The 26,792-nt window shown below is 39.9% G+C and overlaps 1 protein-coding gene across 2 annotated transcripts in view; it reads left to right on the forward strand.

The window, feature by feature from the left end:
• The first annotated feature begins 5,625 nt into the window (after positions 1 to 5,625).
• ZNF148 (zinc finger protein 148) overlaps positions 5,626 to 26,792 on the forward strand; it is a 38,022-nt gene continuing 16,855 nt past the window's right edge. For both annotated transcript variants that reach the window (XM_037398751.1, XM_037398752.1), the window contains exons 1-2: positions 5,626 to 5,730; positions 26,301 to 26,646. In XM_037398751.1, coding sequence (XP_037254648.1) covers positions 26,317 to 26,646 — 330 coding nt within the window. In that variant the 5' untranslated portion in view covers positions 5,626 to 5,730; positions 26,301 to 26,316. The remainder of the gene's footprint in view (positions 5,731 to 26,300; positions 26,647 to 26,792) is intronic.

Below are 26,792 nucleotides of genomic sequence, written 5' to 3' on the forward strand. Positions count from 1 at the left end.
AATACTTCAAACAAAAGAACTCAGCTGCAGTGGGACGCCTGGGAAAGATCAAGATGAATAAAGGTATGACATTAAATTGCATTAGTTAAAGCCACCAAATCCCTGTGTGGATGCTTTCTTTTTTACAGATAAAATATCCCTAGCTTCCTTTATATTTTATTCTAAAAAGCTTAATCCTAACATGTTCATGCTGGGGTTTAAGGCCCTCTTACTTTCCCATCTGTAGTTAATTCAACTTAAATGTCTTAGGTAGACATCCAATCTAAGTTAAGAGTAGATGGCTTTCTGCTCTGCTTATAACTTGTGTTTTAAGGCAAAGAAATTGGTTCTCTAAATTCTGTCTCATTGTTTGATTGACAATTTGTTAGGCAAAGTACGACATTATCATCATTTTTGTTGCTTTTTCTGCCTATTAGATGTCTCAGCATGAGACATTAAACATCCTCTTTTCTTTTTATCTGGAGATTTATAATGCTGACTTTACAGGAATGCCATGTGGGACCAAGTCAAACATATTACAGGTATCTCAGTGTCTTGTGTCTATGCAAAACCATCTTGACTGACACTGACTTGCTATCTTTCTTTTTTTCAGACAGGTATGTATCTCATCAAATCATTACTTTTGATTTTCTCTGGGATTTTTATGATGTCTTCAGCTCAAGTTTTAAGGCATTTCAAGCTGCTGTATTATTGTAAAATAAATGAATGAGTCGAATCAGGTGTGTCTGTGGCATTAGAAACTAATCTGTTATGAAGACTTTTTCAGGGCTCAGGTGGAACAGTGTTCTTCTTTGAACAGCTCTGGGAACAGAAAAGATTTCAGGAATTAAGGAAAAGAGCCAGGTGACTTGCATGCACCCTCTCCTTCTGACCAGTATTTTCCATAATTAATTACTTTTGTTTACAAGCATCAGATGCACAGGTATTTTGAGGCATACCATATCATCACAGGACAAGCATACTGTACAACTGTGTGACTGATGGCATTATGATTGATTCTGGATCTTCTAGCAATATAGAGCAACACAAACTCAGTTGAGTCAGGTTTATGTGGGATCATGAATTGAAAGCCTGCTATAAAAAAATAATTAAAACACAAATTTGATCAGGGATGCTGAAGTGAAGAGGAGCAATTTACAGACAATGTGAGTGGATGCTCAGACAATGGACTCATTTAATTTTCTGCATTGAATGTTTGTGTTAGTTAAAGCCCTGGTGAAATATTTGAATTGAAAAAATGGGTGGAAGGAGATTTTCTGTATTACAATAGCAATCATTCCCTGATTGCACCCACTGTTGAAATGTCAGGCATTCATCTAGGCATTCCTGAAGCATCATTCATTGTATCAGTGGCACATATTAGTATTATCCAGGGCTACAGTGACCTTAGTAGATGAAGGAAGAGAGGGGAAGAGAGAAATTGAAGAAGGCATTTAGTTTTCTGATTGAGTACCTGATAGCTCCATTTAATTCAATGGGATCGTTGCATTTGTGAAGTTAGACGTGCTTGGCTCTGTTGCTGAACAGGGAATGAGACATAAATCTGCAATGAGAACCAAGCTGTGTTTATCTCCACTTCTGTGGCGACAAGCCATTTACAATAAACCAGTTTATATTCTCCATCCTGGGTTTAGTCCTAATGATGATTACTGCTCCTTTATGCAGTTATGATTTGGTACTTGTTTTTGTCAAAGGGTTTCCAGGCAAAATTGCAGGTCATGCCCAGTGTGTAGACTGGTGAGACACAGACACTAAAGCTTAAACTAACTTTCATATTAAAAGAATAACTCAAGCGGGTGGGGGAGAACACATCTGTTATCTCTGAAAGTCAAGTTACTCTCATCCTCTACCAAAGTTATTAATATTAATTGCTTGATGATTCCATAAGCACAGAAAAGGCTGGTTTAACATTTTTTGGGGAAGATGAACTGTGTATTTCCACATCCTAACACCCCATGCTTTCTTTTAGATTTACCTTGGTTTTGAACTTTGTTTGTAAACAACTTTTTGAAAAAGATTTTTCAGGCAGCATTCTCCATATATAAACCACGGACATAAACTCTTCACTGATAATCTTAAGTCTGTTTCTTTTGAGACTTAGCATGGTTATAAAATACTCAGTAAAAAAACTGATTGTTGACATGCAGATTGCTTTCCACATTTCCTTTGGCCTGATCCTGTAACTACGTACAGACACATAGTTCAGCAGTTGGTTTTGGGTTTTTTTTGTTTGTTTGTTTACAGGAGAAAAGTCAATCTTGTGTTTCAAGGAACCAGACTATGAACTGGTAGTTGCAACATCTGCACAGGGAATGGGAGAAGATGGACACATTGTATACTTGTTTTACATGAGGAAGGACAGAAAAGCAGCAAGGAAACTTCACCTGGGGCAGAGTCAGTAGGACAGGCCACATCACTAAACTTTGTACACCACTCCAAAAGGCACAGATAAAAGGTTGTGTGGGTATATGGAATTGGGGAGAGGAAAAAGCTACAGCTGTTTGTTTACCTGTCTGTGGGCTAAAGGATAGAGCAGTATTTTCAAACAACAAAAAAAATACTTCTTGAAAAACTGGAAGGGATTTAAAAAGAGTTATAAGCATAAGCAAGACCTGAAAAAGACAGGTTAAAAATTCTGATACATGGTCCTTAAACCCAATGGCTAAAACTAATGATTAGAAGCTCAGGCTAGTTTAATTCAAACAAATATGAGGCATAACATTAAGAATTAAGCTAAGTGCCCATCTTTAAAACCTACATACCGGTGGACTTCCCTCTCAAATTCCCAGACTGGATCTTCCTAGATCAACTCCTGCTTCACTAGAAGTTACTGTTTGATGCATAGATTTCTGAATTAAATCCTTCAGTTTGTCAGGCAGGAGGTCAAATGAGATGGGTCTGCTTGTTCTACACAGTTATTTCGGAAGCCACTTCCTGTTGAGACCTTTTAAAACACACATATACTCTCCAATGAGTCCCAAAAGCCACTCTTTTTATATCTAGCCTGCTTGTGCTTCCTCTTTTCTTGGTTTCTAGAGTGATACAGAAAAGGAAGAGAAAAAAAGGGGGCAGCGGAGAGGAGGGAATGCCTTTCATTTTCCATTATTTATCCCTCCTAAAAAAAAAACCTGAAACGTACTGTGCTCCACACTGCACACAAATGCCTTTTAGAGGGGTTTCTCATCGGGTGGGCAACTTCTGGAATTCAGAAGGGAGAGGGAAGACTACATTAAAGACTATATTTTTTTCCCTAGGGGAAAAACAGAATTTGTCTGCCTATTACAGAGCAGCATAAAAAAAAAAACGGTCCTTTAGGCTTCTCAAGCTACTGGCCTTTACATATTTATTTTCTATTTTGTTATGTCCAACACTAATGTTAATAAACAACACAATATTAAATGTGTGTCAAACCACTAAAATAAACAACATCAGTGCCACAACTGTGTGAATTGTAAGGAGCTACCATAATTTGAAAATACAGGTGGCAGTGAAGCAAAGGTGCAAGGTCTGACTTGTCCCTTCACTACCCCTGCCTTGGTGGGGGAGACTTCCAGATGAACAAGCACTGGAAGTTTCTCACTGAACTTGACAATTTGTAGGTGCTCAGTTCCTCTTAAAACAACAACAGAAAACTCCACCCTAACCCAAACTGATGTTTGAAAATTGGAGCTTGTCTTGATTAGGTCATAGAAGAATCGCAGCACAGTAATGAACAGAAGCCAAATATGCTGAGTCTTACTTCTTTGCATTAAATGCAAGACTGTGTTTCTTCTTCATGTTACAACTGTTAATTGCCAAACAAATTTTTGAAAAGCAGGTTCCAATTGATGTGTCCTTGGAGAAAGACTGTTGCTCACCCTGCAGAAAGCTTAAATCCTCAGTGTATTTTAAATTAAGGTTTAGTGGCTGAGCTTCCTGACTCAGACTTAATGAAATTCGAAATTTTTTTTTTCTGGACAGGTCAAAAATGAATAGAGTCACCAAATAATTGTCTTTGAAGAAGGAAAAAAAATCAAAGCTGCATAAATGTACAACTTCCCTCAATTTCTAAAACTCTGTTTTTGGAAATTAAAAAGTTTCCCATTTTATTCAGCAAGCAGCTAAACACTTCTTGTCTTTATATAAAATTGTAGGTGACTGCATGAAATGTTACCATGTTTTTTAACTCCTTCCGCCGTTCATACAGATTGAGTACTCGACACAATTATTTTGAAATATATGGACTGCATGAATCAGGGCAGACGTTCAGACTGGGTCCTAATGTCACTATTTTCTGCTTAATGCAATTTATTACGCTGTAACTGGATGGCACAATCCATGACCTGCATAAGGATGCAGAACTTCATTAAGGCATCTCGTTAAAGGAACTAGAAACCCTACATGAAGCTGACTCACCAGGCAGATGCATCTTACTTCTAACAGGACCAGAATGAAGGGCCTAAGCGTTGTCACAGAGACAGGGTGATCCTGTAGGACACCTGGGAATAACTAAGCTTGCAGCAAAAAGCGTGGGGCTGCTGCTGACGGAATGACTCACAAAAGCTAAGCCGATGAAACTGGTGAATTTTACCCAACAGAGCTTATGCTGATTTTGGCTTCAATCTAGCAGAGTGCTTAAGCACATGCTTAGTATAAGCAAGTGGCATAAAGCATTAAGTTAAAGTGTTTAAGGTGTGTTTGCTGGGCTAAAAAAACATTAGTTAGAGAAATTGGGAGAAGTTGGTAACCCCTAAAGAGATGAAGTGGAGAAAATGCAAGAGCAGACACAGCCGAAGTTGTAAAAGGCCAGATGGTTTGGGTGGGAGAGGTTCCAAGGAAGGGTTTAAGCCGGCTTTGGCTCTCCAAAGCACTTACTGCGTTGGGGTCACGGAGAACACCATGGGTCATGAGATTATGGCCGCAGAAAACTCATCTCGGGCTGCCTGAGGGATTTGGAGCCCTGGAGGTCCCGCAGCCACCACCTGGTAAGCACCGGGGCCTGGGGCCTCCCGCGGCCTCCGGCCCCGCCCGCGCCCCCCGCAGCCCTGGCCTCACCCGGGAGAAGCGGGGTGCGTCAGGAGACGGAGCCCGGCTCAGCGGGGGCCCTGGGGTCCTCCAGCCCCCTCCCGGCCCCCGACCGCGGCCCCCGCTCATCCCAGAGCTCCTACTGCAAACGAAGCCACCGGGGCGGGGGCACCGCCAGCCTCGTCCCCTCGCCCGAGGCCTGCACAACCCGGGCGGCCGGAGGGCCTTTCCCGCCCTCCCGCACCTCAGGGCCGGCGCGGGGCAGCGCTCACCCGGGCCCGCCCGGCGGGGCTTCCCACGGCCGCGTCGGCCTCCTGAGCCGGGCATCACCCGGGCCGCCGGCGGGAGACGTGGCGCGGCCCGGCCCCGCTCGCCCCTCTCTTCCCCTTCGCCGCGCCGCCGGCCCGCCGCGCCCGGGCGCCCGCCGGTCCTCCGGGCGTGTTTCCCATGCTGCACCGCGGCGCGGCGGCGCTCTGGCCGGGCTGTCGCTGTCACCGCCAGGAGGAGGCTGAGTGTAGGCGCCGCTCGCCCCGCCATAGCAGGAAGGAGCCGCCGCCGCCGCCGCCGCCGCCAACTTCCCCTCGGCCTCCCCTCCCCCGCCGCCGCCGCTTCCCCTCCCCCGCGCACCCGCCGCCGCCCCGCCATGCCCGGGGCCGCGGCACGGGCACGCTGAGCCGCCGCGCCCCGGCCCGGCCTGCCCGCCTTCTCTTCGTAGCTCTGCGGCCGGTAAGTACCGGCGGGCGGGAGCGGGAACTGGCCGGGTCCGGCCGGCCCGCCCGCCCGCCGCAGCGGCGGCGGGAGGTGCGCGGCGGGAGGGAGGGAGGAGGAGAGGGAAGGCAAGGCAGGGGGAGGGGGGGGGCAGCGGCTCGGCGCGGCGGGGCCCGGCCTGGCGCGGCGCGTCCCGCCCGCATGGGCCGCGCTTGGCCCCGCCGGCGGAGAGGCCGGCGAGCGGGGGAGGCGAGGGCGGCGGGGCCCTCCTCCCGCGCTGCTCGCCGCGGGGGCCGCCGGGAGCTCTCTGCCGCTCTCCCGGCCGGCGGCGGGGCTTCCCCGGCGGGGCCGGCGGGCCGGCAGCCCGGGGTCGCGGCAGGGCCAAGCAGGCCTTGGCGGGGCGGCGGGGATGGGGCCGCGCTGCCCGCGGGCCGGCTGACGGACGGACAGACAAAGGGCCGGGGGAGCGGCGGGCGGACGGGCCGGCACTGTGTGCCGCCGGCCCTGGCCCCCGGGCGGCCGTATCCTCCCGCTGCCCGCGCTCCATTGTTCTGGTGTAAGATAGCTGAAGCGTGCCGACTTGTGAAAATTTATTTCGTTGAATTTTATTCTTCGAACAACCTCCTCCGAGTCTCCTCTCAGCTGCTCGGAGGAAGCTTTTGCACGGGAGCTCTCTGCAGCGTCGGGAGCTGCTAACAAGTGCCAGGCTGGAAGTGCTTGGGAGGGCAGGGGGGACCAGTAGGAGTTGAGGAGAAATTAGTTGAGGTTTAAACACTTTCACTCTTCATCGTCTTTCCTCTCCCAGTTCCTGCCAAACCTCAGCTGGGATGAGTGCAGCAATGTCTGTACTAAGCCGGCTCATGAAAAGGGAACACACTTGTGTTACAAACGTAAATCATCTCTCCGATCACTTGGTTTTTGTAAACTGTTCAGAGCAGCTGCGAGGGCTTTTGCACAACGATAAAAACAAGTAGATATGTGGAATCGAGTGATCACAGCTTTAGTCTTGCTTTGAAAGTCTACTTAGAGCATCACCCCTCTCTCTCTCTCTCTCTCTCTCTCTCTGTGTGTACACGTGACATTGTGGTCCAGGAAGTTTTAGATGGGAGAGGTGTCTTACTTCTGATGAGCAGCATCTTTGCCATTGGTACAAGACCGATGACAGAGGGCTATGGTTTTTCTGTTGAGTAGGATCTCAGTTGCTTTGTTTATTTGCTTTACTTATATACAGGTTTCAGTAATACTTTACAAGCTTGCTAAAGATATGTACCCGGGCTTGTCATGCTTGAACATTTTGGAGTGCCAGTATCAGATTTCCTCCCTGTAAGTGGTACAGCTTTAACAGTTGTTCTCCCAGAGTTTGGTGAAGCATGCTTTGTGAAGGAAAGATGTGGAAAAATGCATGAACCACTGTCAGTTTTAGCAGGTATCTTAGGCTGTACTCAAAATCAGACTAGATAAACCAATGGTAGGATCTAGACTTAAAATCTATCCTGCTATGTAAAAAGTTTGCATACCTTTGGGCAGTGTTAGTTTTTCAGTGTTCCAGTGTCTGGGATTCGTGCATGTGTCCAGTGACAGCTGTCATCTGCAGAAGCTTTGGCTGTGCTGGGAAGCTCTAGAGCTCATGAGGCCAGCTTTCCTGTGGATCTCATGGGATCTGCAGTCTCCTGGAGGCAGGGGTACAGACAGATCCACAGAAGAGGCAAGAAAACCCTGCTTTTGTTGCAGTATATAAGGAAAACTCAACAAAAGTAATTTTTCAGTTGCACAATCTCCTGAAAACTGTTGTCATGGCCTTCCTTGATGAATACTCAGATGCATGTACGTGTATTCAGTTTCCAAAAGTATTTTCTTTGTAGTTGGTTCTGAATGTCTGTATGCCCCTCTTCTCCAAATATACATGTGGTTAGTCACTGAGCTCATATAACTGAATAAAGCTAAAAAAGATGAGGGGTGACCTCTTGCATTTACGCTGTCATGTGCACATGTACTTTTCGGTCTTCACTCCTCAGGCTGAGGCCTGGGAGAAACAGATGTATATGTAATCTCTGTTCTGTTATTGTCCTTCTTGTCCATACGTGTTTAATTTTATTGTAATGCAAGCATTCTATTTATGGAAAATCCTACTATATAATCGATTATGAAATCATATCACAAGTAGGTAAGTAGCTACTTGAAGAATCACAGTGATTAAAAAATCAGAAAGAAATTACTCAGAATCTGACAGAGTTACATTGCAGGCTAAATTGTTCACCTGAAGGAACACATACTTCTGTAATATTTATGTACTCTCTCAAAGACGGTTTTTCCCTCTCAGGTCCAATGTATACATTTTATTTGTACGGGGTTTAAAGCTCTGCGTGGAGTGTACATGTGTTATTGTAAAACCATTGAGGTTGGAAGTTCTTCTAGCTAAGAACTTCGTATACTGTTAATGTTAGAGTTGAACTACGAGAATACTAAGAATGTATTACTCTAGTGAAATACGGTGATGATGCAATCTAGTTTAGCTCACTTACAGATGAGTTCTTTGCATCACAGGTTCAATAATGTAAATTTGTAAATAGTGAAGTTCAGCATTGTTAGTGCATGTTCAGGTTGTTAGTATATGGATTAGGTAAACAATTTAAAATGTACTAATGGGGAAGACGGGTTGGTTGTATGTCTAATATTTTGGGAAAGCAGAGTGGGATTGTCTTCTGTATCTGCTGCTAGAGATCTATGATGTTTTTAGTGATTAGGATCTTGTAGAGGCTTCCTCTGGTGAGGACTGCTATGTGCTGTTGTCCCATTGTAAATATTACAAATGAGGCCTAGATGGAGGAGCCTGACAAGTGGGCCTTAATCTGTTAAAACCACTTTGTGTTGAGAATGATTGGGATTGTTTGATTTAATTTTGGCTCTAATATAAAATACATTTTTCAGTGTGAAGTAAAAAAGTTAAATAAGAAATAACAATGTTGGTATAATGTCTTTGATAAATAAACACACTGCTGTTACCCTAAACATGAAACTGAAGTGTCCAACTTTCTTGTCCAAACTTAACAATGTCTGTATATTAAGTGAATGGACAAGGAATGAAAAGTAAATGCCATTGGAAATTTTTTTACTTTGAAAACTCCTAAATGGATCTAACAGAGAAATAAATACGTTTCATTTAAAATAATTACTTCTTGTGCCTTTGACTGGCATGTTAATGATAGCTGCCTTTCAAACCAGCATCGATTATGATGAAATAAATTCAAGCCTTCAGCTTGCAATGTGATCTGCATACCTGAGTGTTTAAAGACAAATGAAGTTACACAGAGTCTCCATGGATGTAAGCAGACATGGGTGTCTGCTTCTATCAGGTTGCAGGGCTTATGTGAAGGATCACTACTGTGATTAACTTGCACTTTAATTTGTTTGTGTCCTTGACAGAAATACTTTGGGAAAATAGTGTTTCTTGGAGTACTGAGATTCATCAAATACATTTTTTTCTTTTCTTTTTCGCTTCCATGTGTGGAATCTATGCAGACTAGTACTGAGTTTATACATTTAACGTACTGTTTTTTAAACAGCTGAGACATAGCTATTGACAGGCCATGTCAGCAGAACACAGCCATTGGCTATAATACATAGCTATATGCCAAACACAAACCTCTATCTAACAAAAGAAAATCCATTCAGGTTTTTGTGAGATTTATTTTCATTTGCACAAATGCTGTTAGTTACTTTACTTCAGTACTTTCCAGTGAAATTAAAAATGCAACTCCATCTGTTTAGCTCATTAGTACTCTGTATACCTATGAAATATACATTTTTTCATCATCTACATAGAACATAATATTTTATACGTCAGCAGTAATGCTGTAAACTACACAAGTGACATAAGTTTAACCTATTTAACTTACAAATCATTGTACAAATTAAAATACAATAACATATGTGAGCATTCCAATATTATATGTGATTAAATGGTCTTCCCCTGACTCCATATAGAGCTATTTTTCATACATCGTTCAGCATATTGGATAAAATATCTGGAAAAATCCATAATACATTCTCACAGAACTTGATTGTAAGCGTGTCCTAAGGGGAAAGTCGGTGACTTTTAGAAAGACTGTGGAAAGCACAACATGCAGAAAGGTTAGAATCTCCTGATAAGTTCTTCCATACTGTCAGAATTTTATTTTGGGTGATATTATAGAGACTTAATACTGCTTTTGCTCAGAAATAATTTTTAGTGTACTTTTATGATATTATCAGTGTGTTAATGTATTCAGGGCTATGATATCAAGAGGTATCAGTGCAAATCCTATAATGTAGTTAATGTATTACTAATTTGTATTAGTTCATGATTTCATTGCACTTTGGAAAACAGCAAGACATACATAGCTCATTAATGGGGTATGTATATTGGCCTGATCCTGCAATTGATATACTCTGCTGGCATATTAGTATTACAGTATCTGCATCATGTCACAGTTGTGCAGAAAACCTTAAGACGGTACTGTCTAATTCTTCTCTTACGACTAGGATGACATTTTTATAGGCACAGAATTAAACAGTCTGATGATAGAACGAAATCTGTGTGGGAAGAAGTTCCAGCCTGCAAACAGCAGTAGGGTATAATTTATGAACAGCTTATCAAATATAAACTGTCAAGATCTCTTGCACTGGGAAAAAAAAGCCACCAAAACCCAAACCAAAAATCAAGGTGCTTGTACAATGTCTGTAAAACAAAGTAATTTCTTGATATAACATTTGATATTACTAATGTGTAAAGCTGCTGTGATACCTGTGTGAGCTCAGATACGAGGCTGGTAAGCCTTCTGCGCTAAAGGTGTTTCAAATGGCAGCTACATCTGTAAGGTAAAAAGATGCTCATTCATAAAAATTTTGTCAGGTATTTAAACATTTTTGTAATAATTTCCCATAATGTCTCTATTAGCTTTTAATACACAGGTACCCCAGGATGGATATAAAAGACATAACTAGAAAGGTTTACAATGTCAGTAACATCATGACCAGGTCATGTTACCTTAGTGCAAGAGGTGAAGTGGGAAATCTTGCTGCTGGGCAGATTTAACATATAGTCGAATGTTCGCTAGCAGTGTTTTAAAAGAGAGGAAACAGTCCTTTTTTATACTCTCTGAATTTTAACCACTATGTGATTGCCCTTAAAATTTGTATGATTTCTTTTTTTCTGTTGTTGGGATTAGATTTGAAACAAGAAAATAGTGATATGCTGTTAAAAAGTATGTATATGTATATGTAGATATATATGTATATGTATATATATATGTATATGTAGAACACTTGTAGCATGTATTAATGATGATGTCTGGCCTAAATCTCCAGTCATCAACTATGAGAAATGTTCAGCGTAAAGTGACGTTTATTTTGCCAGACAATAAGCAGCATATTATATGAGTTAGCTGCCTGGGATGTAGCTGTGATCTGTAGTTTACTGGGAAGGGGCAAAGCAAGTATGCAACTTATAAATTCACTGGCTTTCTGCAGACTTCCTTTGGTAGTGAAAACTATTTAGTCTTGCTTTCAACAATGCATCTGTAGTATTGCATTGCAAACATTCTTCAGTTTTGTAAAGGGAGGGAAGAGCGAGAAAAATGAGAATTAAAGCCAAGAAATGAGTACATTTCACAGGATCCATGGATGATTTTTTAGTCTGTAAGCATTGTAACAGTCAGTATTTCCAGGTGTAGTGGATGATTTCAGAGTTTCTCAAATAAAAGTACTCTGAAGTAAATTATCATCTCTGTTGCTGATCTCCTGAAGTACGATTCTCCTTTGTATCTGACCACATACACAGTGGTTCCTAACATAGGTCGCTCTTATATGTGAGTCTCTGTCAGACGAAATATATGTGAGATGGATGACAATTGTCAGGCTTTTAAGTTGGGTCATTTGTAGTACTAAGCATTTCTAGATCCGACAGTAACTGTATAATTATATTTAAGAAATCATCTCCTTTGTGTTCTTGAAGTTTATTTTAACACAGTTCTTCATGAAACATTAGTAAACTCAATTAATTCTCTTTTTGCCAATCTTATGTTTCTTACCTTGAATTTTTTTTTTTTTGTCATGACCAGAGTAGGTCAACTGCAGAGGGAGGTGGTCAGTTCTCAGGGTACCAAGATATGATACAATTATTTTAGACCACAGTCACTTGCAGATTTTCTAGACGTGTCCATGGAATATCGGTTTTCAGCTTATGATTTAGCCTTATAACCATTTTCTGGGGGTAAAATCTAGTGTGAAGGTGCCCTGCATGAATATTGCTTTAACAAACAAACAAAATGAATCATTCATATGGGAGAAAGACTGCTGTCATCCCTCAAGGAGGAAAGCTTTATTAGACTGCTGTTCTGAGGAGCTTCCTCTGTCACTGGTGAACCTGATGGTTATGTTCTGTGATAAATTTTTGTCTGAGTCAGCAAAAAGATGTGAAAGTTATGTGATTGTGTTCTAGGGATTGGGAAAGCTTGTATTGTTAGGGAGTGTAAGGAAGTAAGGGAAAGCTACTTGGCTTTAATGTTGCTTTTTTCTGGTAGAGGTGATGAGGTTTGCTTCTTAAATGACTTGTAGAAAAGAATTTTTATGTATTTAAAATGTATTTTTTTAATCACAGTTATTTATACGTGACATGAAATTAGCGATTGGGAGGGGGGATAAAACAGTTTATAGAAAAGAAGCATGCAGAGGATGATCATCCAGTTGTCATAGTATATTGCTTGCATATGTAGAATAGATGGCAGTTTGTAGACAAAACCAGTGGGCTTGTTGTCTTCATCTGTCAGTTAAAAGTAGATCATGCAAACCAGGTGTATTCAGGCTTTTCTGGTGCGTGCTATGAACCTATACTCAGTGTTACATACATTGTATTGGATCAAATATGTCAGCTTTAAGTGTGTTTGCTGTCACTTTTCAAGGAACAGCAATGTAAAAGGACAGACTGAAAGAAAAGAATCTCTCAATTCTTTGCATGACCTTGCAATTTACTGTCTAGTAAGTCTTTGTGTTGTCCATGACTGACATTCCTTAGAGGTCACAGGACAGGCGTGGGGCTTTCCACAGTTGTGCTGATGGTGAGAGTATGGCTGCGTATCCAGAAAGCAATTACATGTTGCATGCCTGAAATTTGCTGTAACATTGGGCAACTCTTCCTTTCCCATCTTTGGTTGGATGCGCGTTCAGCAAAGCAGTCTCAGCTCTCGTGCTTGCATTTTGAGTGCCTGAAATTGTTGCCCCGTTACCTGTGGGACACATGCATTGAGGGAACCTGGGTGAATGCAGCATCATCAGTGGGTTGAGGTCTTGAGGACTTGAGACTCTTAATGTGGTTGGGTGAGAAAACAGTATCTGGAAAGCATAAACACAGGACATGCTGGGTTTTTGTTTTACTGAATCCTATAAGAATTGGTTTCCTGCTTGTTTAGTAATACAGGCCGTATTGAATGTATTTTACTAAGACTTGGCTTCATCATGAAGTTATTTGACTGTGGGTTGTCAGAAATTTAAGACCTGTTTGAGATGGTAGCTCTTAATTGTTGACCTGTGACTTAATGGCATCAAGAACCTTCAAGATTTTTTTTTCCTAATGATTATAGGAGTTGTTATAAAGGTGAATCATATCTTTTGATCAATCTGAATTTCTGTTTTAGTGTATTCTAGCACTTAATTACTGAAAATCAGCTGCAGGGTACCAGAGTCATTAAGGTAGAATCCAATTTCCACAATCTTTTTATTCATGAGGGCACAATCCTGAGAAGTCTGAGTTTTATTTTTTGGATTATTTTCTGTGTTAGTTAATGGGCCAGGATATCTGTGTTGTTATTGCTCTTATGAAATGGCTTCTAGACATCTCATGTTTTGGCTTGTCTTGATCTGAAAATTGGCTTAAGTGCTTTAAAATTGTTTGAGAAATGTAAAACTGTAATGAAGAGTGATCACCTTGGGGTATGTGGTAGAAGTCAGCGGGATTCCTTGCTCATACCGTTCTTGGAGTATCAAGGTGAAGAGTCATCTGGGAATTCTTGTTGGGTTTGTGGATAGTCTTTTGAAAAGGATATGCTGCAGAAGCACAATGCATGTAGTAGTTACTTGATTTGACTTTTCCTTCAGTGAGGATCAGCCAGATTAAAAGAGGCTGACTTACAATTCTGGAATTTTATGTAAGTGGGTTAGGAATAGTTCTCAGTTGATTTAATCTGACCACAAATGTTGGTTATCAGTAGGGCGGTGGTGGATTTGTTGCAACAACATGGAAAAAAAATCCTAACTGTACAGAAGTGTACTCTTCAAAAACTTTTTTTGTTGTCTTAGCATGGTCTGTGTAACATGCTTCTGTTCCAAGAGGGAGTTTTGAGAAGGTGACCTAGTTGCTCACTTCCATGAATTTAGAGTTTATTTCTACTCCTTCCCCCTCTGGCTGATTTCACACTGTCTTTAAATACTAACATGTGTCTGTTTATGTGCTGACTCTTCTGCTTATTTTTGATGAAGATGCTTGACTACTTTGAAGAACAGTGGTATGTTTTTTTGTTGTGGTTTTTTGTTGTTTGTTTGTTTTGTTCACTGTTGGTCAGTGGGCTCCCTAACTGGAGCATCACGAGATCCTCTGCTCCTTGTTTTTCATCATGCATTAAAGGAGACAAAGGGCTACCACCAGAACATACTGTCCAAGATGCTGCTTCTAACGATACCTAAATCATTGTCACTTCACTGTTCTTACATTCTTATACAGCTGCCATCACTGAAGGGTCCAAACACCTTATGGAAATGTGTGGTGCTTTAGGATTAATAACTGTCACCTGTGATTATTTTCTTTCCTGAGGCGGTTATTATATGGGCTTATTTTTAACATGAGCTGTTATGTGTGTGTTCTATTGTGTTGTGTTCATGTTAGCAAAAGTGAAGTAGATATTTATGTGTTTGAAGCAGTTTATTTTCTGTTTCATGTTTAGTTTCCCATTTTTTAATTACTAGGCATATTAGTCTTGTGGAATAGATCTCTGAAAGGCCTTCATATTTTTTTGAGGTAGGGCAGACCTATGGCATTTGAGGAGTGAAGTAGTCAACAGAGCTCAACCAAGTCTTTGAGCTTTAGGAAGGGCTCTTTCAGATCTTCTGGCCTAGACCACTCACTGGTGGCTTAGAAAGATGGCCACTAAAGGTAACACCGTGGTGTTTGAAAAACAATATAAAAAGCATAGGATTTGCTTGGTCTGTCTGCAGTGAATCTTTTACTAAAGAGGTATTCATTCTATCATGTTTCAGACTAATTGGATTTTTTGAGGTTACTGTTCAATGTGTAGTTAAAGGGTGTGTTTGAAACACAGCTGAAAAGATATACATACCCACTAAAAATGAAGTTATGCTGCGGTATGACACTGACTCCTCAGCAGGTTTAAATGAGAACATGTTCCTTGACAGTATCACCATGTGAAAAGTTAGTCTACAGAGAGCCAAGGATATTTTGCAGAAGATGTTTCTGGATCTTACACAGAAGGTAATCTTACCCTGAATAAGCTTACCATAACAAAGTTAAGGAAAAAATGTGTACTTGGTGCATGGCGATGTCTTAAAACTGAAATTGCAAGTTAGGAGAATGGTTCCTGTTTTATAAATGCTTACATTGCCCTCACAACCTGAGAGCCCGTGTTGAAATAATGCTTTCAAGTACTGAAGTAAGATCTAGAAATACTGTCTGTGCTCTGTGATCTGTTTTGTATCATTATTCATGTCCTTCTCACCTATGGTTTAGATTAGTGTTGGTATTTTCCTAAAAGTTTTTCTTATGCTGTCATGTATGTAAATGAGGGATGTCTTCCAGAATCTCAGAGGCTGCTTTTGCTGCTAACTTAAAGGTTTTTTGATCAAAACCTTCTTGATTATACTTTTGTTAGCTTATTGTCCAATGTTAACTTAGTCTACGTGGATATATTAAGTAATTGGCTTGAATTTTTCTGTCATTACTATTTATCTTTAATGTGTGTAGATTGTCTTTTAGAAAACAATGAGGCTGAAGTAAAGATATTACAGGCAAGAAAGGCATGCTTTTGAAAGAACTGTTTTAGGTATAAGTCAAGCATGCAAACATTAAATTTGTAGCAATGAGCTTTACCTATGTCACCTTAATTTTACCATCCTCACTATATTACTAATATATTGTACTTTAATATTATATTATAGTCTTTTGTGATACATGAATACAGTATTTCCCCCATGGAAGCCCCTACCTTTTTGAGTGTACAGGATAAATGCTGCTCATTGAATAAGCATCTGCTCTGTAATTTGCTTTCTTCTTGTTGCATAACCTGTATTCTCTTATTGTGCTCATCTTAATCCTGCTCTGAAGGCAGAATGAATATATTTAATTCTGAAATTTCTGTAATGGTTATCACTAGGCTTGTGAGGCCCTCATAGATAGTTCCTACTGCTCTCTTCACGCCTAAATCCTAGGTGGGTCATTGCCCCTGTTTTGGAGACAAAGAAGTGGAAATATGGGGAATGTTTTGCTAAGGTAACAGATTTGCCCAACAGCAGCGGCAGAGCTGAGAAAAGAAGCAAAATCTCTTACAGTTCTGTTACAACATCATGGGGGTAACCAGAGTTTCTCTCTTCAGTCTTACTGTCATGCTTACCTTTTCTTGGTCACAGTCCTGCATCTGTCTGCCTCTGTTCCTCTAGTGATTCTCCATCAAAGTGGCTACTCAGCTGGAAACTTACTGGCTGGTTGTGCTTTTGCATCAGTGATTAGGTGCCAGGAGAGGCCATACTCCTCTCTCCCACCTTCTCACAGTAGTTACCTAAGTAACTGATGTGGGCATACCTTTCCGTTTTACTTTTGCTGCTGCCTCCCTGGAAAGGAGCACAGCTCCTCCTTGGGAGCTGTGTGTGCTGGTGACAGGAACAAGAGAACTGGAAAGTGATTAGTTCACCCTTGTGACCTATATTTAACATTGCTTATTATTACAAGTATGTCACTATGCCTCAGGGAAAGGAAATGGTTGTTTCTTATTTTATGGCTGGAGAACTGATGTCTGGAATAAGATGAAAATTTCTGTTTGTGTGTGCATGCCTGTTGAGCTCTTCAGAGCTTTTTTTTCTTTTTCTTTTTTTAAAATATACAGCATTGCATTCATATTTGTATTTTCAAAGTATTGCTGTCATTGAGTTAATTGCAGCCTGAATACTCAGCATTTAGGATAAATCTGACCCAAATGTGTCAGGTTAAGCCACCCAGAAGATGAGGAAAGTATAATTATATTTATTTATTATAATATAATTAAATGCATTAAATAAAAATAAATAAATCAATAATATAATTACTGATCAACTGTTCTTAAAAAAAGTTTGGTAGAAATGGCTTATGTAGACTTGGGGTAAGATCTCTGGCAGGACCAAAGATAGGATCCTATTTTGCAAGATGGCATTCAACTTTTTAAATGGTTGTGACTTTATTTTCCTGTTTGCTGTGTCTCATTTACATGTTTCAGCCCTTGCAATAAATAGAACAAGGGTATTACAAACCATCTTACTAGTTTCACGTTGTTTCTATGGAGCATTCCATCCAGTGTGCTGAAGGAAACGATGCCTTTATAGAAAAAGATACGCATATACATACACACACACACAGAGACATGTATGATCTTTTATTAAATGAAATAAAATCACAGTGCCAATAGGCTAGAGAGGCAAATTATGATGCACAAAGGTACTTTACCTTGTGGTAGTCCCTGAAACTTCTTATGTTTGTGTGTAACTCCTTGTATTCTTCCAGGGGGTTTAGGTGTGTATGTATAATGTAAGGATTTTTAAAAAGCGATCTGGAAAGAAACACCAGAAATTCTGTTTTATATATACATATATATATATATATACACACTCACACACCCCTTGCCATTTGGGCCCGTAGGGTAACTGATAGAAACATCAGGTTGTCATCTTCTGTAAAGCAACGCTAGCATAGTGCTAGTGATTAGAAGAGATGCTTCACAGATACTTTCAGATAATAGAGGAGTGGTAAGACCCGAGGAATTTAAAGGCATGTAAAAAAAAAAAAATCACAGTTTTTAAAAAGCAACATGTTTTTCTTTTCCTTGTATTTTCAAGGTGAAATTATATGAGATGGGCGTGAGGACAGTTAGGCAGTGAATGCTGAACAGGGAAGGGCCCACTCCTGCGCCCTGTTTGAGCTGCCTCTGACACACTGTCTTCCTGGTAAATCCAGACATAGAATTAAACTGGCAGAAAATTAGTAACTAGGGAAAAACTCCCAATTTTACCAGGCTGGTGGAGTGTATAAACCAGTATGTCTTGACATGAGCCATCAGAGTAGGCAAGATAGGGTAGACTCTCACATTTAGGGGAGGGAGCAGGATTGCCCCTTTCAATGACAGTTAGCTGTTAGATTGGCTCAGCTTTGTCTGCTGACTGTTATCAAATCAAATGAAAGAACATTTGATACGTTATCTGAATATTTTACAAAGATTCAGTTTGAGGCATATATGTGATATATGAAGTTTCAAAAAATAATTTAACCAGTGGACTGAAGTTGTAAACTTCTAGAAGTACTTAGAAGATGCTGGGTAGCCTTATTTATGTGTAGTGCTTTCTTTCCTGCATATAAATTTCACTGGATGTCTCCAGAGTGAGCAATTTTGAGTGCCTGAGTGTCATATGTAAGCGCAGAAATTGTGTATTGTTCTTTTTTGAGATTATAGTGGTAGAAATTCCTATATAAATTCTCAAAATTAACTATTTTCTAGTAATTTATAAATTAGTGCCATAAAATCAACGGGGTTTTTTTCCAGATAAAAAGTAACATTGCCTGTGATTTTTGGAGTATTTAAAGTATGCTCGCTACACTTGTGGCATCCCTGTGGATTTTGACATGTAACTGTGGCTTTGTTAATAGAGTACTGAAAGCTTTCTGATATACATATTTGATACTAGATTATGGTTATGCTAGTGATGATCTAATACTGATTTTTAGCATAAGCAAGGTGGCAAAAATTTTCACGCACATAAAATTTTATGCATAACTAGATTTTCTGTGAGTAATCCTGTTGATTCTAATAGGACTATTCACTGCTCAGTATGAGTGTAAATCTTTGTGGGATCAGGCCCTATGCTGGTGTGCGTTCAGCAACATGGAACATTTAGAAATAACTGTGTAACAAGTCTTAAGAGTGTTTGTATCATATGTTACATTTTAGAATGTGCTGGTTTTATGACCTGTGAACTTTTTCATAATGATTGAGGTTTGATTTCTTTTTGCAAGTCAACACATTTTAATTCATTCTTACAAACACTTGTGTGTTAATTTCTAAATCCTTCTTTTAGCTCTGTCTTATTTTTCTGAGTAGGGAGAAGAGATAATTTAATTTAATTTTCTTTATTTAGAACCAGTAAGTAAGGTATTTTTCACTTTTCGGGCTTCTGCAGTTTCTTAAAAATTGAACTTTTGATACAGTGAAAGCTAGCTGTGTTTCCTTTTATATTGGACTATATCTATATTTTAATAGTGCAAATAAATATATTTTCTGACGTGAAAATACTCAACATGTTTCATGGTCTGATAGGGTTTTTAAGTGGTCATTATGAACCTGTCAAGTTCTATTTTTTCTGTCTTTTGGAGAGGATTGCATTGACTGCAGTTTTATTCATGGTAGTGCTTAAGTAGTAGTTTTAAATATGATTTAAAGTCATGTTGCTGTCTTTTTCTTTATTAGCATTAAGAATTGCAGAATTATTTGTGACTTTTATACTCCCTTTTAGGAAGAAAGTATTTGAGACTGTCGATCCTAAGTTTTTCCCTTGATCTAAATTTGGCATAGTTGTTAGGTATGTCTGTGTGGCAACTGTAACTTGTTTGTTTGTGTGCACACATTGTATTTGTGGAGCAGTTTCACTATATGCTTTAACCTAATCGAACCTGATCTGAATTTAATAAAGGATTTATTTTAATCTTCACTTTCTGAAAGAAGAATGTGAACCTATCTTGGCATGGTAGCTATCAGTTGTAGTTGATTTTATAGAGACTTGTCTACTTAGAAAGGTTCTACTAGTTGTGCCAGTAAAACTACTCTGATTATATAGTGATTGGCTTTTTTAAATTTAGAATAAACTTTTCCAAAGTGAATTACATTAAACAGGGAAGGGAGAAAAATCAATTCTGTGCTAGAATAAGAATGTTTGCTTAGGGAGTTTTGTAGATTTATATACACTGTATTCATTTAAGGTTACAGTTTAGCACAAATCATTGTAGTATGACCATAGAGATGAGTCCTAAGAAGCAAGATATGCTTAGGGATTTCCATAGATTGCCTTTTTAAAAGTTTATTGTATGTACATTTTGCACTAGTAGCCTTGATACAGTTTGCACTTTGTTATTTGCACTCTGCATGCACTCGTTCTTCCAGCGGCTGCTGTGGAAGCAAGGATGTGGTAGGGATGTGTGCAGGTACATATCCTATAGCTTTGGGTTCATTAGGAAGTTTGCCTTGTCTTACCTCAAATGAAAACACACTTCCCAAAATGTGGAACTAAAATAATGTCGCTGGGCTACTTGTAGCATAAGGTTACCCTGAAACCATTTAATACCTTGAACTGAGCTCAGTCTCAGCTTTTGTGATGCGAGTCTTACAGGTAGATGTTTTCATCAGAACAGTATCAAGTTGCCAAAGGCACGTTAGAATTGCCGTTGTGCATCCTTGTTGTTGAATCTTAGACAATACGGTCAAAGGGAGTTTATGGCTCTATATGGAAGTAGTATTTCTATCTCAAGTCTTTTGTTACAATCCTTCAGAAGGAACTCAGGTTTAAGCCAGAAAAATGACATTTTAACGAACTTCCTTTTCCCATTTCCTTCAACCTTCTTTAATTCTATTTTGCCTTGGAAAAGCAGGAAGAAGTTAGTGTAGAAAGAAGTAGAGTGGATATGGATATAGAAAGTAGCAAATCCTGCTTTTTAATGGTTAAAAAAAGTAGAAATCTTAAAACAACAAGATATCATTTTGCGTTGTATAATTTACAAATAGGAAGAGTGCATCTTTAAAAAACAGCAAAACCGCTTAATTCTGTTCTACCAATGAATATTAAAATTCAGGTGATTTTCATATTTTCTCTATCTGTTATTAATCCTTAAGCATATTTTCTTTTTTCATGTCTTTAAAACTTTTAAATCCTAACTACAGAAACTCAACCAAGTACTGCACTTACTGATTTCATTTTTAAGGTGAACCCAATTAGTATCTCTGGTTACTTGATCATTAAATAATGCTTTACTACTTGCTTAAGAAAAGAAGGGAGAAGGCAGAAAAACCTTTACCCCTACCATCAGTTGAAATGGAGAAAAAGAGCTGGACCATGTGTTGTGCTCTGGTGGATAACAAGTTCCGCCATTTCACTTCAGGGTCTCTCTTCAGTTTTACTTCATAGCAGCCACCATCCCAGCAAACTCCTAAAAATATATTAATGTTTTCTTTTGATTGTATTTTAATTTTTTATTCTGAATTGGAAAAGCTGTTATGCTTTCCATTTAGTTTGTTTCTGTTTAAATGGCTATTTCTTGAATTAGGAATATTGTCTTAGCTCTCCAACTTTTTGCACAAGTAATCTTTGGAAAAACTGATGTCAGGGTTACTGAAATGAATAGTTCTGAAGTACTGCCGTAGGGTTTGGTGTAGCAGCAGTTTTTGAAATGAAACAACATGGTTCACTGGCTGTGGATGTTCTGCAGGCAGCTGTGGAGCACTGTGTGAAAAGAGAAGGTGCTGGGACGATCCTGTGAGACCTTTTCTGTGCAGTCCCTCTCTTTCCCCCTCTCCTCCCCCCAAAAGTGTGTGTACCCAGGATGTTCTGCCTGTAGATGTCTTTTGTGAAATCTTGGTAGGAGAACCTCTACCAAGCAAAATGAATACTTTAAAGGTTTTGTTGACAGCTCTTTTTATGTCAGTTTATAGAGAAACTGTATATTCAAAGAAAAATCGTATGGTTATTTGGTGAAGCTTGATAGAAGTTCTGAAATTCCATGGAAAACATCTCTGCAATGAGGATAACAATATCTTATGCCAAGAAACATGCTTGTGTGTATTAATATGTGGTTTTTATTATTATAGCTTCCCCCTCAAGACAATCTCAAAATAAGTCGATCTTTATTTCACAGATGCATCTTGCACTTAAAATATTTTTTTAATCTTTGCAGGCTTGGTAAAGTGAGCTTGTTTGAATGCTTTTAACTTACATTTTCTTTATCACACTGTCACTCTTCCAAGAACGCTTCTCCTTGTCTTCAAATTATAGGATTCCTTTTATGTGAGCCAAAAGGTGTCAGTTGACAAATTACATGTGTTTTACTGAATTGATTGCAATTGGGATACTTCTTGTTTGGATTAATAGTTTGTTTTTGTTTGTGGTTCTTCATCTTAAAATAGTACCTGTGTGTCATATAACTTACATTGTGTTTCATCACTTAGAATATGCAGCCTAATACTGTGAGTTTTCATTATTTTTCTCTAAAAGCTAGATGTTTGAAAGCCTGATTTAACAAGCAGTATATTCACTGTACCAGCTTCTGATATGACTCAAGATCATGACTGGAAAACACCCTAAGTGCTTTTGTTTGCATGACTGCTAAGCCTGCTAGTTAGGGTAAGAAAGAAAAAGTTTCCATATCTCTGACATCTGAGAGAGCTAACAAGACCAATAAATAACCAGTACAGTGCTAGCCTGTCTTCTGGGCCCGTGCTGTTATCTTGCCAGCTCTCCCAAGATTCTGTATGTCACAAGTCTTCCTGCCTCTGTTGGTGGGAGCAGCAGGCTCTTCTGCACTGTTAAGCACTCAGTCCCTCTCTCTGCATTTGCCTGCCTACCTTCTTGCTATGAGATAGCTTTAAATACAGGATTTCCACAATTCATACCTAATTTCAGAATGATATGGTAGTATCTTCCATGTGGAACAACCTTCTGTGCTGTTTTCATCAGTGGCTTGAGCAGACAGATTAGGGCCACTGTGTTCTCACACTTGATACTGTCTGTTCTCCCTTGAATGTGTTTCAGCATCTTGAGATCTTGTATTCTAGTACCTGTCCACGTCATTTCTCTAAAGAATCTGCAATAAGCTTATGCTGTCATATTTCTGTAGTGAGAAACAAAAGCATAGTGAATGACAATGTGTGAGATGTACCCTGAGTATGGATTAACTTGGGATAAAGGTTGAAATTAATATATCTGCTTGTTTTCCTTGGAGTCTGTCTTTCAAGCTACATATTTAAAATGCCCCGCCAACCTAAGAAACCAGTCTTAATCTTAGATCTTTTGCGCCATCTCTTATCACATAATGGCGCCATGTGAGACAGATTCTTAAGAACTTCAGTTCCTTCTCACATTTCTTACTTGGCACAGGATATTCCACTTAGATAAGATGATAAATTCATCCTCATTTTCTTCTTTTAGGACGTTGTTGCAAGATCTCTCTGGGGGATCTGCATTGATGGAAAAAATAACAACCTTAGCACTGTGCCAGGTTGTTTGTTTGTTTGTTTGTGTTATTGCTGAGAAACTATCAGTATGGTTTCCCAGTTACCTCCAAAAAATACTTCATAGATTATATAATGTCTGCAGGTGGCTGTGTGGCGTACTGGACGTGCGTTTTCTCTTCAAGGCATGGAATCTCATTTTTTTTATTATAAAATGGATTAACTTGGGAATAAACTTGTCACCTAGCACTACCTGAGCTTACTCAAGGCATTAAGGAATTGTTGTTCATATTTGAAGACAGATGCTGTGAAAATTAGGAGTAAGATTTAAACCTTTATGTTAGAATTGCAGAAGAATGAGAAAGGGCAAACTGCAAGCATAGATGTTCTGAACAGTAATTTTTCCTGTGTTCTGCTCCTGTCACAGGCTTTTTTGGTCCCTAGAATGGGCTTCTTACGTAGGAAGGAAGAATATTAAAAATTTTGATGACGTTGTCATATATAAGCAGATTTAGCTTGGTGACTCTGTCCTCCTGACTTCCAGCAGAGGAAGGCTTACTAAAAAAAAAATACCTAATTGACTGAAAAGCTTCTTTCTTTGGCATGCCTCTTAAATATTTGAAACTCAGAAGTCAGACCATCCTGTCAGCCTTTATAAGATGTATTCAGAAATTTAGAACCTCTCATGATAGAGAATAGGGACGAATATTCTTTCACTCCCGAGTTGCTAAAATGAGGTGTTAATGGGCTTTTTTTTTTTTTTTATTTGTTGAGGTGTGTGGTGGGTTGGTTTGTTTCTTTGTTTGTTTTTAAGAAATTGAGTGAATTTTACTTCCAGAAGGTTAATGAATAGTAGTATTTGAAACAAAGTATAATGTAGGAGGTCTTTTTCAGCTGCTTCTGCTAGTGGCTTGCATTCTGACCAAGTAGTCTAGGTTATCACCTGAAGAAAGACTGCTGTTTATTTTGTAAACTCAGTGTAGTTTGCTGTAAACAAATCTTCACAAATGTTTAAGGTACACTGAGAATTTTCAGCTTTTGGAGAAAATCATTTGGAAAGTGAGCAAATAGATCAAACGGAAAACTGAAATGTAAGCATTTCATGTATATTTCTTTGATCCAGTCTTCTTGCGTGTTGACAGACTGTTGAACTGGCAGGGGGTTGTAGTGCTGCAGTTCTGCAGGGTGATGGCCCTGCCAATTCTAGGCAGAGAGACTTGATTTCTTTGGTTAGGAGTTGTCATTGAGAGCTGCAGGGAAAGCAGCATAGCCTCTGACTTAAAACTTGAGTGGAGATGGATCCTTTCACCATGCTGCATTCGTAGGGGGATGGAATTTGAAGCTGGTGACTAGCAAAATACCAACATCCCATCTATATCATAATTCTGATGCATCAAAATCAAAGATGCTGATGTTATCGTAATGCCCCCCAAGATACCTTTGTTGTGCTTTGACTAAGCCTGCAGTGTATTGTCTGACTCTGCTGCTGCTCCCACCCCTGTGTCTGCTGTAGCCTTTGTATAGCCTTTGCCCTCCAGCTGCGGGAAGGAAGGGGTTGAAGGAAGGATGTCGCTGTGTGTCTGAAGGAGTAGACCAGAGCACTGTGGAATGGGTAGGAGGTATGGGCTGGGGGAATAGGGTGAAGGAGGCTGACTGCTGTGACTGGATGACACCAAGGGGAAGAGTTGTCTTAGGGCTGTCTTGCATGTATAGTAATAAGTAGAGTAAGATACTGCCACTTCCAGCTTCACAAAAGCCTGCTACCCTATGTTAAAAACCAATAATGTTATGACACTTTTTGAAATATTATTTTATATCTGTCTGTGTACCATCAGTCATGAATAGCAATACCATTACATTGACTTGAATTCATATTTCCTGATTAATGCTCTGGCTTAGTGGATGTGAAAGTGAATATGTTTTTACAACCAGATTTGACCACTCTATAGCCTTTATTTGGCATATACCTTTAGCCAGAAAGTTGCATTTTCGTAGAATCATAGAATAGATTGGGCTAGCAAGGACCTTTAAAGGCCATCTAGTCCACCCCCCCCTGCAATGAGCAGGGACACCTTCAACTGCATCAGGTTGCTCAGAGCCCCATCCAACCTGACCTTGAATGTTCCCAGGGATGGGACATCTACCACCTCTCTGAGCAACCCGTGCCAGTGTTTCACCACCCTCACTGTAAAACATTTCTTCCTTACAACTAGTTTGAATCTACCCTCTTCTAGTTTAAAGCCATTACCACTTGTCTTTTCACAGCAGGCCCTACTGAAAAGTTTGTCCCCATCTTTTTTATAAGCTCCCTTTAAGTATTGAAAGGCCACAATAAGGTCTCCCTGGAGCCTTCTCTTCTCCAGACTGATCAATCCCAACTGTCTCAGCCTTTCCTGACAGTGGAGGTGTTCCATCCTTCTGACAATTTTTGTAGCCCCCCTCTGCACCTGCTCCAACAGATCCGTGTCTTTCCTGTGCGGAGGACTCTGGAGATGGGCATGGTGCTCCAGCTGGGGTCTCACCAGAATGGAGTAGAGGGGCAAAATCACCCCCCTTAGCCTGCTGGCCATGCATCTTTTGATGCAGCTCAGTTTTCTCTCACTTGTGGATATTAAGATGTTCCAGCGCTACAGTATGCCTTGGGGTAGCAGCAGTGAAAGGGCACTTAAAGGACAAGGAATTATGAGGAACAGGACCAATATGAAAGAGGCGTTTGTAAAAGATGGTCAAAATGGAAAAAAGGAACAGAGTGCAAAGGGCGCACAGAAAAAAAACCAACCACATTTTCTAAGGAATGAGAAGGAGGAATTAGCTATCATTTAATGACAAGAATTTTGCCAGTGATCAGAAGGCACTTGGATTTGAAACTTTTTATTTGAAAGTGTTCAATTGTGTACACATGCATGTAAATGAAAGGATAATCTTTTCATGTTGAAGCAAGATATCCAACGTTTTGCTTTTATTTGGATATCAGTTTTAGGTGTGTATGTGTGTATGTTGACCTACTGATTGAATTCTTATAAAATGTTTTTAAGTAAAAAAATTTGAAGCAAGAGCACCAATTGTAGATGTTTACTATTAAAACTTTTTTTGTAGGTTATTGCACTTAAGAATGAACATTGAAGACAAGCTGGGAGGATTATTTCTTAAATGTGGTGGCATAGACCAAATGCAGTCATCCAGGGCTATGGTAGGGTTGGGTGCAGTATCTGACCAGTCTGGAGTATCGGGAGAACGGCAAGAGGCGGTGCTTCAAGATCGGACTATGGCGCACCAAGAAATTCTTGCAACAGATGAAGTGTTACAGGAAAGTGAACTTCGACAGCAAGAGATGATTTCACATGATGAACTTATGGTCCATGAGGAGACGGTAAAAAATGATGATGACATGGATACGCAAGATAGACTTCCTCAAGGGCTGCCGTATGCTGTTAATGTCCCTGTAAGCAATTTCTTTGTGAAATATTGGAGAAATTAGTAGGAAGCTTGATCTGGTAGTCTAATCCTACTCTGGCAAGAATATATTAATTGCTTGTTTGGATTTTGATTATCAAAATATTTATGAATGGATGCTATTTATGAAAATGT

This window comes from Falco rusticolus, chromosome 8 (genome assembly GCF_015220075.1).
Source record: "Falco rusticolus isolate bFalRus1 chromosome 8, bFalRus1.pri, whole genome shotgun sequence".
Lineage (NCBI taxonomy): Eukaryota > Metazoa > Chordata > Aves > Falconiformes > Falconidae > Falco > Falco rusticolus.